General features: G+C 42.0%; 1 protein-coding gene across 1 annotated transcript in view; it reads left to right on the forward strand.

Moving 5' to 3' along the window:
- Positions 1-2,133: 2,133 nt before the first annotated feature.
- Positions 2,134-14,292, forward strand: part of TRPM6 (transient receptor potential cation channel subfamily M member 6) — a 134,024-nt gene continuing 121,865 nt past the window's right edge. Inside the window, 3 exon segments of the mRNA XM_057721746.1 lie at positions 2,134-2,170; positions 2,173-2,387; positions 2,389-2,466. Coding sequence (XP_057577729.1) covers positions 2,134-2,170; positions 2,173-2,387; positions 2,389-2,466 — 330 coding nt within the window.

Consider the following 14,292-nt stretch of genomic DNA (forward strand, 5'->3'; position numbering starts at 1 on the left):
AAACACAGGAGAAAAGAATGGGAAGAGGAAGAAAGGGACTAGGGAGGGCAAAAGGAATGAGAAAATAAAGCTGTTTATGTTGATGAGTGTTACCAATGGTGCCCCAGGTACTGTTTCACTTTTGATTGTTCCTCCTCCCTACAAACTCCAACTCCTTGCAGACTGGACAATGTCTTATTCATCTTTGTTTTCCCAGCACCCAGCAGGATGCCTGACAAACAGTCTGTGTTCAGGAAATATTTGTTGGCTTGAATTAAACCACACTAGACTACTAATGAACACCCTAACAGTTAAATTTCATGGCTAGCTGCTTGGCAAAGGTAGATTTGTGGCCAGGAGATTTTTTTTTAAGACAGGCTTTTAAGTTGAGTGAGGTGCTTGTGAAAGATACAGATTCCTGGGCCCCACCCCAGAAATTCTGCTACAAATGTTCTGGGCAGGGTGGGTGGGGCCTGGGAATCTGCACTTTCAGCAAATGCCTCAGGTGTTTCTGATACAGCCTGGGAACCAAAGGCAGCTTGTAAACTAGCATACCAGATGCCTTAAGCCAGGGGTCCCCAACCCCTGGGATCTAATGCCTGATGATCTGAGGTGTAGTTGATGTAATAATAATAGAAATAAAGTGTACAATAAACGTAATGCACTTGAATCATCCTGAACCCCCGCCCCGCTCCTTGGAAAAAATTGCCTTCCAGGAAAACAGTCCCTGGTGCCAAAAAGGTTGAGGACTGCGGCATTAAGCCCTAGAATTGTCCTGATATTTTAGACTCTGCCTTGAGGCTTGATCTGAGAAGGATATATGACCATCCTAATATGTAAATTTACCAAAGAGCTTAAACTAGAAGATGGTAATTACAATGCACCAACACTATTAAGAACCTTGAGTTCCAGATGTCTAGTCTTGGTGAGTCTGCAGATTTCTGGGAGCTCCCAGTCTCTAGTGCTGTGACAGACCTAACATGGGAGATGAATGGAGAAACACCAATCAAGAGGTGCTTACTTGCCTTAGGAGGGCTTCTGAATCTGTTAACTGCTCACAGATCACTAACATTTTGAGGGAGCTGGGTCAAGGAGAATGAAATTAAATGTGTTATTAGAAAAACAACAACAAAATGTTAATACATAGATGTTCAAGTTTTTCTATCAAAGAAAATTAAAACCACATTGAGAATTCAGGGAAAAAACAGTGTCTGCAAATGTTAGCTCACTGGGCAGAGATTCAGAATGGACTAAAAGGAAAGGTGGTCCTAATTTGAAGTCAGTTAGGGATGAATGGCTAGCATTGTTAATTACAACACTTTTAATAAGTGAGCATCATCTCTGCCAATGTACTAGGATTCACCCATAGTAACTGACCACAGCCTTAATAAAGACTGCTTAGCCAGGGGAACCCACTGAAAATAACAGAAATCACAAAGCTTTTGATTGTATTTTATGGATTTCAGTATAGCCTCTGAGGAATGGGGATTTATTCCCTATTGTTCCCACAGTGTAGACAAACCCAGGCCCAAAGGGGTCACCTAACACCCTGTAACTCGCAGGTAGTAAAAGACTGGCTGTTGGGTTAAACCTCCTGTGTCCTCCCCTCACCACACTAACTCAACAAGAACAATGCAGTTAAATATGTCTGTGATGGTGATGAAAATCCCATTTGACCCTCCCTATACTCCTTGATCCAGGTAAGGTCGGAATCACCTCCTTTCTACACCGGAGGTAACTGAGGCCAAAAGGTATTGTGACAAATCTATAGGGCTGTAAAAGGCAGCTTGTGGAGGTGGAGCCCAGCTCTGACTCCACAAGTCAGAAGCTCAGATAAGGCTTTGGTAGCGGGGCCTGCAAGTCCAGGATGACAGCTCGCTCTGCGGTGGAGCGTTTACAGGTATGCTGGGCTGCCAGCCGGCGGGGCAGAGAGTCTCAGGCGATTTACCAGAACTGTGCCCAGGGCCCTGGATGGCTGTAGGTGGGGCCAGCCACAAGATATCTAACTAGGATCTAGAATAGCTGGGACTTACGAAATACCTGCTCTCAAGTCCTCTGGCCCCCACCCAGAGCTAATTATCATATCTGAGGGTTCGGCTGCCATAGGACACTTACTTAAGAGCACGCCCCGCAGCCCGGGTTCCAGGAGCTGGAATGGGGCCACCGCGGAGGTGGTATCAGAGCGGAAACCTAACGGGCGAGGGGTTCTGCTTAGGGCGGTGGGGACACGTCCAGGGAGAGGAGGCAGCTCTCTGGTTCCGCTCTGGGCCGGTGGTGGAGGAGACCGGACGTGGCGTGAGCCGGGCGCGGGGAGGAGAGAAGGCTCGGTTCGGAGCGGAGGGGCACATCTGGGCGGTGGAGACCTGGAGGAGCCGGACTCGCGGCTCCGGGAGGCGACGGGAGAAGTGCCCAGGCCGCTGTCTGCGCCTCTGCGCGCCCCCGCGCTCGCCGCCCCGGAGTCCCGGAGCGATGAGAGTGCAGGTCAAGGTAAACGCCGCTGCCCCAACCACCCCCGTCCCCCTCCACCCCGCCCTCGCTCCATCCTCTACCTCCCACCCCTGGGACTTGAAGCCTAGAAGCCTTAAGTCCAGCGCACCGGCTCCTCTCCACTCCTGCCCGAAGCGCTATGGGAATTCCATTCCGGGGTGGGGTGGGGTGGGGGATTGTGTGGAGAGGGAGGGCGCCTCCGCCTGCTGGGGATGCTAGGGAAAGAAGGGAGCTTGGGGAGTGAGAGAGAGGAGTGGAGATCTTGGTTGTGCCTTGGTGTCTTGTAAGGTGGCCAAACCTCAGACTGGGTGTCACTTACCTAATTTTGTCTGGACTGGCACACATGGTGTATGAATAAGTATCATTTATTGTGACCACTTTATTTCTTGTATTCCGGCATAGTCTGGTTGTTGGTACTTTCTGTGGAGCCAGATCATCTGAATTAGCATCCTTGCTCCACCACTAAGCTACGATATTGAGCGAGTTAGTGAACCTCCGTGCTTTGGCTTCCTCATCTGGAAAATGGGATAATAGTTAAAATTTGAACATTAAATGCGATGCTATATATGCACTGCACTTAGAATAATGCCTAACATATTTAGCGGATTGCAAAAGTTTGGTGGTTATTATTTCATCCAGGCAATAATCCTGTGAGATCTAAGTATCACCACCCACCCACTCTCACCCCACTGGTGTACAGGCGAGGAGAGTGAAGCTGAGGGAGAACAGAGTTAGGATTGGAACGCAGGCGAGTGCTTTAAAAGATTAAGAATATGGACACCATACACAGGATGTTGAGCACTTGTTCCTAGAGAAAAGGTGGTTCATTATTAACTACCAAAGCAGGAACTGAGGTCTTCAATTTCTTTTTCCCTGTGTACAGATTTTGGTGTTTCATTTTTCATTTGCTTTGGATTCGTGCATGACTGATAAAGCATTAGATATTCTGGCTTGACTGACACCTGGGTTTGGCTGTAAGAATCTGTTTCTTAGGTATCCCTCCCCCCCACCACAGGGGGTGGGGTGTCATTTGAGATGGGACTCAGCATGAACCTACTTTTGGGGGCCAAAATTGGGGACTAGTACCCTCAGAAAGTATTAGACTTGCTTTAATAGACAAGGGTGTGAATAACATTTTGAGATGATTGTACCCCAAAGAAGAGGGGAAAGACCCAGGCAGCATGTTGGTGATTTGCCACAAATATTGGTCTTATCGTGCCCATTTACGATTCTCTATCATAGCTAAATTTTTTTTTGGCAGGACTTATATGCCAGAACTATTAAACATTTGGTAAATACTGGACCTGAAATATGTCTTGCCTCTTTCTTTCTCACTGGGTTTTTAATCATGGGTTTTCAGTATAGGCTGGAAAGCCCAACCATTTTCAGAATGATTCTCTTCACACTTCTGGTAGAATCATCAACTATTGGAACCGAAAGTGGCCATCCTACCTATAACTCTGTTATTTCTTTGTGTCACATCAGAAATCTACATGGCAACTATTTTCCTGTTTAAAAAAAAATCATGGTTAGGTAAGGTATTTTGATGTGGGTCTCAGTTGTGATTTTTCTCTTTTATTTCTTAGTTTGATTGAAGCTGTATATACACATAGTTCGGAGACAAATAATTCCATAAGATTCATTACTAAAAGCAGCAGAACCTGTATCATTTTCTTCTTTTCAGAAAGAGCAATTGTGTTTATCTCTTTTAGCTAGTTGGTACTGATTCGTGTCTCTAAATAATGCTTATATTTTTCCTTCTTGATTTTTCAGGTTTAGTCATTATGTACTGTCTTTCCAGCATGGAATATAAGTACATAGCTTTCTTTTGAGTTCCTGCACCTACCACTCACATGCATCCTTCCTGTTCCTTCCATCTATATTCAGAGTATAGTTAACTCATAATTTTTATTTAGGTCAATATTTAGTTCAGTCAACATGACTGTCTTCCTATTCACTATTAAGAACTGGATTATGTACTACATGATTACTTTCCCTTTCTTACTGTTGTTTTCCCCTAGAGCTGTCTTTCTGTGTGTGTTTGCAGAATTTTCTATGGAGTTTTCACTAGTTTAACCACAAGTTCTTTGCCAGTTGTCTAAATCTTCTCTCAAGATCTTCCAATACAACAGCTGTTTCAGTCAATTTTATCTTGTTGAATAACTGCTTTTTGACCTGCTTTGCCTGTCCAGAATGGTAGCCATTGATGGTGTATGCACAGCTGTTACTTCTCTTTTTACCATCATTTTGGAGATTCCCTTTGCCTCTCTCTTATGCAGGATCCTGTTTCTTGTATCCCATGTCTTCTTTCTTGATTATTTCCCATTATTTTGGTGGAGCACATTCTCCAGTAGGTCTCTGAGAAAGGGTACATGTAAGGTAGACTGAATCAATGTATTTTTTTTTAAGAACTTTTATTGAGATACAGTTAACAGACAATAAACAACATATATTTAGAGTGTACAATTTGGTATCCCAATCTCCCAATTCATTCCCCCCCAACCCTCCCTGCTTTCCCCACTTGGTGTCCATATGTTTGTTCTCTACATCTGTATCTCTATTTCTGCCTTGCATTTCCTCTTTCATAGTTGTTAGCATTTGCCTTATGTACTGAGGTACTCCTATATTGGGTGCATATATATTTATAATTGTTATCTCCTCTTCTTGGATGGATCCCTTGATCTTTCTGCAATGTCCTTTCTTGTCTCTTGTAACACTTTTTATTTTAAAGTCTATTTTATCTGATATGAGTACTGCTACTCCAGCTTTCTTTTGATTTCCATTTGCATGGAATATCTTTTTCCAACCCCTCACTTTCCGTCTGTATGTGTCCCTAGGTCTGAAGTGGGTCTCTTGTAGACAGCATATATATGGGTCTTGTTTCTGTATCCATTCAGCCAGTCTGTGTCTTTTGGTTGGTGCATTTAGTCCATTTACATTCAAGGTAATTATCGAGATGTATGTTCCTATTACCATTTTCTTAATTGTTTTGTTTTTGTTTTTGTAGGTCCTTTTCTTCTCTTATGTTTCCCGCTTAGAGAAGTTCCTTTAGCATTTGTTGTAGGGCTGGTTTGGTGGTGCTGAATTCTCTTAACTGTTGCTTGTGTGTAAAGCTTTTGATTTCTCTGTCGAATCTGAATGAGATCCTTGCTGGGTAGAGTATTTTTGGCTGTAGGTTCTTCCCTTGCATCACTTGAAATATATTGTGCCACTCCCTTCTGGCTTGCAGAGTTTCTGCTGAGAAATCAGCTGTTAACTTTATGGGAGTTCCCTTGTATGTTGTTTGTCATTTTTCCCTTGTTGCTTTTAATAACTTTTCTCTGTCTTTAACTTTTGTCAGTTTGACTACTATGTGTCTTGTTGTGTTTCTGCTTGGGTTTATCCTGCCTGGGACTCTCTGCGCTTCCTGCACTTGGGTAGCTATTTCCTTTCCCATGTTAGGGAAGTTTTCAACTCTAATCTCTTCCAGTATTTTCTCGGGTCCTTTCTCTTGCTCTCCTCCTTCTGGGACCCCTATAATGCACATGTTGGTGTGTTTAACATTGTCCCAGAGGTCTCTTATGCTGTCTTCAGTTCTTTTCATTCTTTTTTCCTTATTCTTTTCCACATCAGTGATTATCACCATTCTGTCTTCCAGGTCACTTATTTGCCCTTCTGCCTCAATCTGCTATTGGTTCCTTCTAGTGTATTGTTCATTTCAGTTATTGTGTTGCATATCTCTATTTGTTTGCTCTTTAATTCTTCTAGGTCTTTGGTAAACTTTTCGATCTTAGCATCCAGTCTTTTTTCAAAGTCCTGAACCATCTTCACCATCATTATTCTGAATTCTTTTTCTGGAAGGGTGTCTATCTCCTCTTCATTTCATTGTTTTTATGGGGTTTTATCCTGTCCCTTCATCTGGTACAAAGTCCTCTGCTTTTTCATTTTCTCTATCTTTCTGTGGCTGTGGTTTTCAGTTCCACAAGACAAAATACTGCTGATACTGCTTGATACTGCTGTCTGCCCTCTTGTGGAGGAAGGTATCTAGGAGGCTCCTGGATGCTTCCTGATGGGAGGGACTGATAGTGGGTAGGGCTGGGTGGGTGGAGCTCAGTAAAGCTTTAATCTGCTTGTCTGCCAATGGGTGGGGCTGTGTTCCCACCTTGTTGGTTGTTTGCCCTGAGGCTACCTAGCCCTGGAGACTACAGGCTCTTTGGTGGGGCTAATGATGGACAGCTGCCCCCCACCTCTGCAGGCAACCCTGCAACACCAGCAGGCAGGTCTGGTTCAGTCTCCTATGGGGTCACTGCTCCTTCCCCTTGGATCCTGGTGAGCACACTTTTTTGTGTGCCCTCCAAGAGTGGAGTCTCTGTTTCCCCCAGTCCTGTGGAGGTCCTGCAATCAAATCCCGCTGAATTTCAAAGCCTGATTCTCTGGGGATTCCTCCTCCCATTGCTGGACTCCCAGGTTGGGAAGCCTGACGTGGGACTCAGAACCCTCACTTTAGTGGGTGGACTTCTGCAGTATAACTGTTCTCCAGTTTGTGAGTCACCCACCCAGCATTTATGGGATTTGATGTTAACATGATTGTGTCCCTCCTACTGTCTCATTGCAGCTTCTCCTTTGTCTCTGGATGTGGGGTGTTTTTTTTGGTGAGTTCCAGTGTCTGTCTGTTGATGATTGTTCAGCAGTTAGTTGTAATTCCGGTGCTCTTGCAAGAGGGAGTGCCAGGGTATTTTTTTTTTTAATATTTTTATTTTTTATTGGAGTAAAGCCAATTAACAATGTTGTAATAGTTTCAGGTGCACAGAAAAGCAACTCAACCATACATATACATGTATCCATTGTCCCCCAGACGCCCCTCCCATCCAGGCTACCACATAACATGGAGCAGAGTTCCCTGTGCTATATGTCATAAGAATGAATCAGCATATTCTTATGGCATATTATACTTCCAGATTTTTTTTCCTTAAAAAAGTTACACTAACAATACAAAAACAAGTTCTTTTGGTACATAATTCAAATGCTACAAATGGAAATTCAAACAGAAAGTTCCTTTTCTATCCTTTGTCCTCATTGCCCTTCAATCCAGAGGTAATCAAACCATTGGATTTGGAACATATTATTTAGATATATTATTATATACATATGTATATATTGTTATGATTTGTGCATTTGTTTTTACATAAAGGGAATCATACTGTTTATTGATGTGCAAACTGATTCCTTTAAAAGTAATTCTTGGACATCTTTCCATATCAATATATATTGATGCTTTCTTGTCTAATATGTTCAGATGAGCTGGATCAATCAAGTTCAAGCACATAGCATCTTCTGAGCAATCACTTTTCTAGATTCACTTTGCCAGCAAATATTTACTGACTGTCAACTATATGCTAAGTCCTGTTCCCAGAACCTGGGAATATACAGTTAACAAAACTTTTATTTTTGAGGTAGAGAGGGATGGTGAGATGGTTCTAGATGATGGAATTGAGCTCAGCTGCAGCTTTAGTTAGCTTGAATTTCCTCTCCTGGAGTACAGACATCATTGAATCAAGTCTGTCTTTCTGTCTGTCTGTCTCTCTGTATAAAATCATGACCATCACAAATTGAGCTCCATAACTTGTGTGCCACCAGAGCAATGGAACCATATCCCTGAGATATAGAAATAGAGTTTCTGCATAGATAAACAAATGTGATATATACATATAATGAAATAATATTCAGCTTAAAAAGGAAGGAAATCCTGTCACATGCTACAACATAGATGAACCTTGAGGACATTATACTAAATGAAATGGCCAGTCATGAAAAGACAAATATTGAATGATTCTATTTGTATAGTGTGGCTAAAGTAGTTCAGTGCACAGAAGGAAAAAGTAGAATGATGGTTGCTAGAGCCTAGGCAGACAGGGAAATGAAAAGTTGTTTAATGGGTATAAAGTTTCATTTTTGCAAGGTGAAAAAGTTCTGGAGATTGATTGCATAAAAATATAAATATAGTTAATAATACTATACTGCACACTATAAAATGACTAAGATGGTAAATTCTACATTATGTGTATTTTACACAATTTAAACAAAATAAGAAAATTTTCATACAAACTCCATAGTGGGATTTGTCTTAAACTTTGAATTCATGATTGAATCTGCTTTCAGCTGGGTTCAGCTTTTGCCTGGAATCATGGCTTTTCCAGGGCTTGGGGAACAGGTAACAATGGATTGTTCTGGAAACTCTTCTGATGGACTTGGCACCAGAACCTTTGGTATGTCCCCTTGTTGGGGGCAGCACAATGCTGCTTTTCCTTTTTATCCATGAGTGTTGGCATTTCCATATCTCTGGGGAAAGTTTCTGAAGTTGTTTATAGCACAGATAAACTTTGAGACTATTTCAGAGTTACACAATGGAGAGCAGTGGGAAGTGGTCTTTTTTTTTTTTTCCCCCAGATAGAAGTGGTCATTTTGTTTGCCTTAGGGGTTGCATTCTTCCTCAGGTTTTGTAATCATGTGCCTTTGCAAGAGCCTCTTGGTCTGCTTTGATTGGAAAAGACTTTTACTCCATGGTGCAGACCGGTGCCTTCCCTGGCCCTGGTTTTCCTGCGTTTTTTTCCTGCTAGGCCTAGCTGGCATTTGCTTTCCAGCCCTGGCTCAATGTGGAATGACCCTCTGCCATGTGCTGGCTCTGGATGGTGCAGCACTCCAAGATCAGATAAGTGTCAGGTGTCCCAGGATTGGAAATATGCTGTGTGTTTTGATTGGAGAGATCAGCCTGGTGAATTGGGTTGTTCCTTATTCTTCCATCTCTCCCTAAACTATGTGTGGGTATCATATAGAGTTTTCTTTCCAGGCAGACTCAAAACCCAATGAAGTGAATGACTATGGACAGTCAAAGTTCTCTCCTCACTTAACCTATTGTGGACTGGGAACTTCTTGTAAATAATCATTATTTATTTATTTATTTATTTATTTATTGGCTGTGTTGGTGCTTTGCACGGGCTTTCTCTAGTTGCGGTGAGCAGGGGCCGCTCTTCGTTGTGATGCACGGGTTTCTTATTGCAGTGGCTTCTCTTGTTGTGGAGCATGGGCTGTAGGTGCATGGGCTTCAGTAATTGTGGTACATGGACTCAGTAGTTGTGGCTCTCGGGCTCTAGGAGCATAGGATCAGTAGTTGTGGCACACGGGCTTAGTTGCTCCATGGCATGTGGGATCCTCCCGGACCAGGGATTGAACCTATATCCCCTGCATTGGCAGGCAAACTCTTAATCACTGCATCACCAGGAAAGTTCCATAAGTAGTCAGTTTTGACATGAGCAAACCACCTGGCCCAGGGGAGGAACCATTCCTGTCTGTCAGGAACTTGTGCTTTCTGTAGCAGGGGTACTGGTAACTTTGGAGAAAACACACTCTTGGGATTCTTTCCCTGTCCTGAGAGTTTAACATTATCTTTATCTTCCTTGGGCTATGGGCTCGGAGAACTGCTCAGGTTGACCACACAAACCAAAGAGGTTTAGGTCCAGGCAAAATTTGCTTGTGATTAGCAGATCATAGAGCTTGAAAATCATATGCCATTTTGGAATGTCTACGAAGTTCTTTCCTTTCTCACTGATTTCCCTCAGTTGCTGCCGGAAAAGGGACAGGATATGGTAATTGTAGACTGTCTAGAAATATCAGCAGGGAGGCCAGAAGAGTAATGAAAGAAACCAAGAGTCAGAAAAAGTAGTTTTACTGCTGACTGCCCACTCTCCTGGCCTCCGGCAAGTTTGGTCGGTTTCCTTATCTACAAAGCAAATGGTCACCATTTGCCGGCCAGTTCTTTCTAAGGGCTGTGAATGTGCTTTCAGTTAGAGATTCCTTTGACAATCTGATGAAAGCAATAGATAAATGACTCAAAAACTCAAAGCAGAGTGGAAACTTGACCTGCTGGGTGCTCAGGCTTACTGGTTAGTGTAAGCTTTGTCTAAAAATGGCTGCCTACCCTTGGCCTTAGCAGATTGCTGCCAAGTTGGAATGCAAGCCTAGTATTGCCGGACTCTGTTTTTATTTATTTATTTTTAAATTAAATTAAATTTTTTTTTAAACTTTCCTTGTTAAGGAAAATGCAGATATATAGATTCTTTCTTGAATGTGAAACCTCTGGGTTTTTACATTTTACTAGTTGCTTTAAAAATGTTTGAAAACACTTTATGGGCTGAACAAAAACACATTCGTGGCCTGCTTTCTGCCTGTGGGCAGAAGTGTATCTGTATTTTGTTTTCCACTATGGTTAAATCCAAATTATTTATGGGTTTATTTTTGGACTTTTCTCTCTTTCGGCCTGTTCCACTCCCCCCTTAAATTTTTTTTAACGGGTTTATTGAGATATATTCACATATCATATAATTTACCCACTTAAAATATGCAATTTAATGGCTTTATTATCTTCACAGAGTTGTGCATCCATCACCGCAGTCAATTTTAGAACATACCCGCCATCCCTCGCACTCCTTAGCTGTTAATCCACAGTCCCTCCATCGCCACCAGCCTTAGGCAACCACTGCAGTACTTTCTGCCTCTATAGATTTGTCTATTCTGGGCATTTTATATAAATAGACTCACATAATATGTATGCCTTTGTGACTGATTTCTTTCTCTTAGCATAACATTTTCAAGGTTCATCCATGTTGTAGCATGCAGCATATAGCACTTCATTCCCTTGTATTGCTGAATAATGTTCCGTTGTGTGGGTATATCACATCTTATTTCTCCCTTCATCAGTTGGTGGATATTTTTGTTGATTTTCCTTTTTGCCTATACTGCTATGAATGTTTGTGTACAGGTTTTTGTGTGGACTTATGTTTTCTTTTCTCTTGGGTAGACACCTAGAAATGGACTTGCTGGATCACATGGTAATTCTGTGTTTAGCCTTTTGAGGGACCTCCAGACTGTCTTCCACAGCGGCTGCACCACTTTACATTCCCACCAGCAATGTATGAGAGTTCCAATTTCTCCTCATCCTTGCCAATATTTTGTATTGTCTGAGTTTTTCATTATAGCCATCTTAGTAGGTGTGAAGAGGTATCTCATTGTGGTTTAGATTTGCATCTACATGATTAATGACTAATGATGTTGAGAATCTTTTCCTGTGTTCACTGGTCATTTGTATACCTTCTTTGGAAAACAGTGTATTCAGACCCTTTATGAGGCACTTATTTTTGATCCAGCTCTTGAGATTTTCTCCTGAGAAGTGCCATATCATATCAACACAAAAGTTGTCATACAGTTTCTAGGGGTTCATAACCCTCTTGGTATCTCTCTGTGTGTCTAAGGATACCCACAGAGGATGTGTTATAAAGTGCAGATTTTTCTGGGCACTTCATATGCTTGATCTCACTCATTATTATCTACTAAAGACCTCATGGGATTTGTGTGAGGATCAGAAGTTCAGGAAAGTGACTTGTAAACTCTAAAACACTATTCAGCTTCAGGGATTAGTACAGGTACAAATTCTAGGGGTAAATGATGGCGAAATGAAGTTGTTAAGGGCATGAACTTGGATCTGACTGCCTATGTTTCAATCCTAGTGTCATTTTTATGAGCTATTGTGTTCTTGGGAAAATTACTCAACCTCTTTGACTCAGTGCCCTCATTTGTAAAATGGAGATAATAGCTGCACCTACTTCCCACGTGCTCTTGGCAGAGTTAATATAAACAAAGTGCTTTGCATTGTGCAGGTGGATGCTTCGAAGGGGCTGAATTAATTGTTAACTTGCTACTGTGGACTAAATGTTTGTATCCCCCCAAAGTTCATATGTTGAAGCTCTGATCTATAATGTGATGGTATTTGGAGGTGGAACCTTTGGGAAGTAATTAGGTCTTGAGAGTGGAGCCCTCATAAATGAGATTAGGGCCCTTATAAGATGAGAGATGAGTGCTCTCTCTGCCATGTGGAGATACAGTAAGAAGTTGGCTAATGTAAACCAGGAAGAGGGTTTTCACCAGAATTCAACTATGAGGGCACCCAATCTTGGACTTTCAGCCTGTAGAAAGTTGAGAAATAAATGTTTGTGGTATAAGCCACGCAGCCTATGGTATTCTTACAGTAACCCAACTGACTAAGATACTTGCTATTTTTTTATCAGAACAGAGTGGAACAGGTTGGTCTTTGAATATGAAAACACCTTTCTTCTTTCTGGAGAAAATAGATAACCTCCATTGATCTTTTAAAGAGCCAAGAGTATTTTTCTGTAAAATGAATCTGTAATCTTAGGAAAGAGAATTTTCCTCCCAGGATTTAAGTCCAGAGAGTACTTTATAGAGATCCTTGGCCTGAATCAGTTAATCCTGTCTAACCTTTGTCACCACTGTTAGTGTCTGCTTTAAAGTGATTTAAAACAAACAAACAAAGAAAACAAATCCCCGTGTCTTTGTCCTTATCTAGCCTAGAGAAACTCAGGTTCAAAGCAGGCAGTTTTGCTCTGTGATCAGGTCAAGTGAGTAGATATTGCTGGATTAAAACAAAGAGGGTCCGAAGTCTTAAGATTTAATCTCTTTATAGTATTAGCTAGAGTCTTTAGGACAGTCTTTTTTTGGGGGGGGGTAGAGTGGGGGGGGCTACGCCTCATGGCTTGTGGAATCTTAGTTCCCTGACTGACCAGGGATTGAACGCAGGCCCTTGGCAGTGAGAGTGTTGAGTCTTAACCACTGGACCGCCAGGGAGTTCCCTAAGACAGTCTTAAGAAAGGCGAACTAGGAGGGAGTCAGTGAATTCGCATAAGACTTTACAGATTGGATCTGTGTTCTTGGATGAAATAAAGAGGCAAGACTCTCAGGCTCATGTTTTGGTTTCTTGAGCTGCTTGCAGCCACTACCTTTGAAAGAAAAAACAGATTTTGAGGAGACAACTCTTTTAGTGGAGACATTTCAGATGTAAAGTGCATCTTGCTGGCTGGTGTTTGGGTTCAGCAAATACTGAGTGTGAAAAGCAGGGACCTCTGAGGTCCTTCTTTCTGGGGTCTCCTTAGTGTCAGAGTCATTCATTTCAGTTTAACTGAATGGAAGAGCTCTGTAGGGTTCAGGCCCAGGAGAGAGTTTCTGAGAATTACTGGAATATTTTGTCAATCTTGTTCTCTGACCCACAGACAATGATTCATGGTGGGGAGGGCACGCGTGGGTTTTGTTAAAGAAAATTTTTTCATGACATTTTTTAAAGATAGCAGGGAACACCAGGCAAGAAAAAACAACTGCAACAGGGGTTTTACAGGAGGGAAGAGAGATGGGGCTCAACTCCAAATACGAGGAAAGTGGAGATTTATTGCCAAGGAGCAGGATGGGGTCAATGGATGGAAAAGGGTCAAGAGGAAACATCAAGGCTAGGGGGATTCTTGCTAGACGAACTCAACAGGATGCTTGCTGAAGGTGGGCCAGAGGAGAGTGATCAGATACCAAGTGTGGGTGATTTTTGCTAAATTAACTCAGCAGGATTCTTGCTAAAAACGGACTAAGTGGGCCAAGGACAGAGCCCAGGTTTGGGACCTAATTAGTAAGAGGACTAAAGTCAGAAAAAGCCTGACTCAGGTTTGGTCGGGGAAGAGCGTATTCCTCAGTTTGCAACTGGAGGTGACTAGGGTAGAACATTCTTCTTTATAATACAATCAATCACAAAATATGTGAGCATTTGAGCAACGCATTGTTTAAAGAAGAAAGCTGCTTTTCTTTTGTTTAATCTCTCTTTTAGAATTGGCTTTTTAGGTCATTTCAAGGTCTCTTCCTTATGGATAGAATATATTTCTTTTCATCTTAAAATTACAGTAGAAATGTCCTTTTTTTATGCTTTTTTTTAAAGATTTATTTCATTATTTATTTATTAGT

This window comes from Hippopotamus amphibius, chromosome 2, assembly GCF_030028045.1.
Source record: "Hippopotamus amphibius kiboko isolate mHipAmp2 chromosome 2, mHipAmp2.hap2, whole genome shotgun sequence".
Classification (NCBI taxonomy): domain Eukaryota; kingdom Metazoa; phylum Chordata; class Mammalia; order Artiodactyla; family Hippopotamidae; genus Hippopotamus; species Hippopotamus amphibius.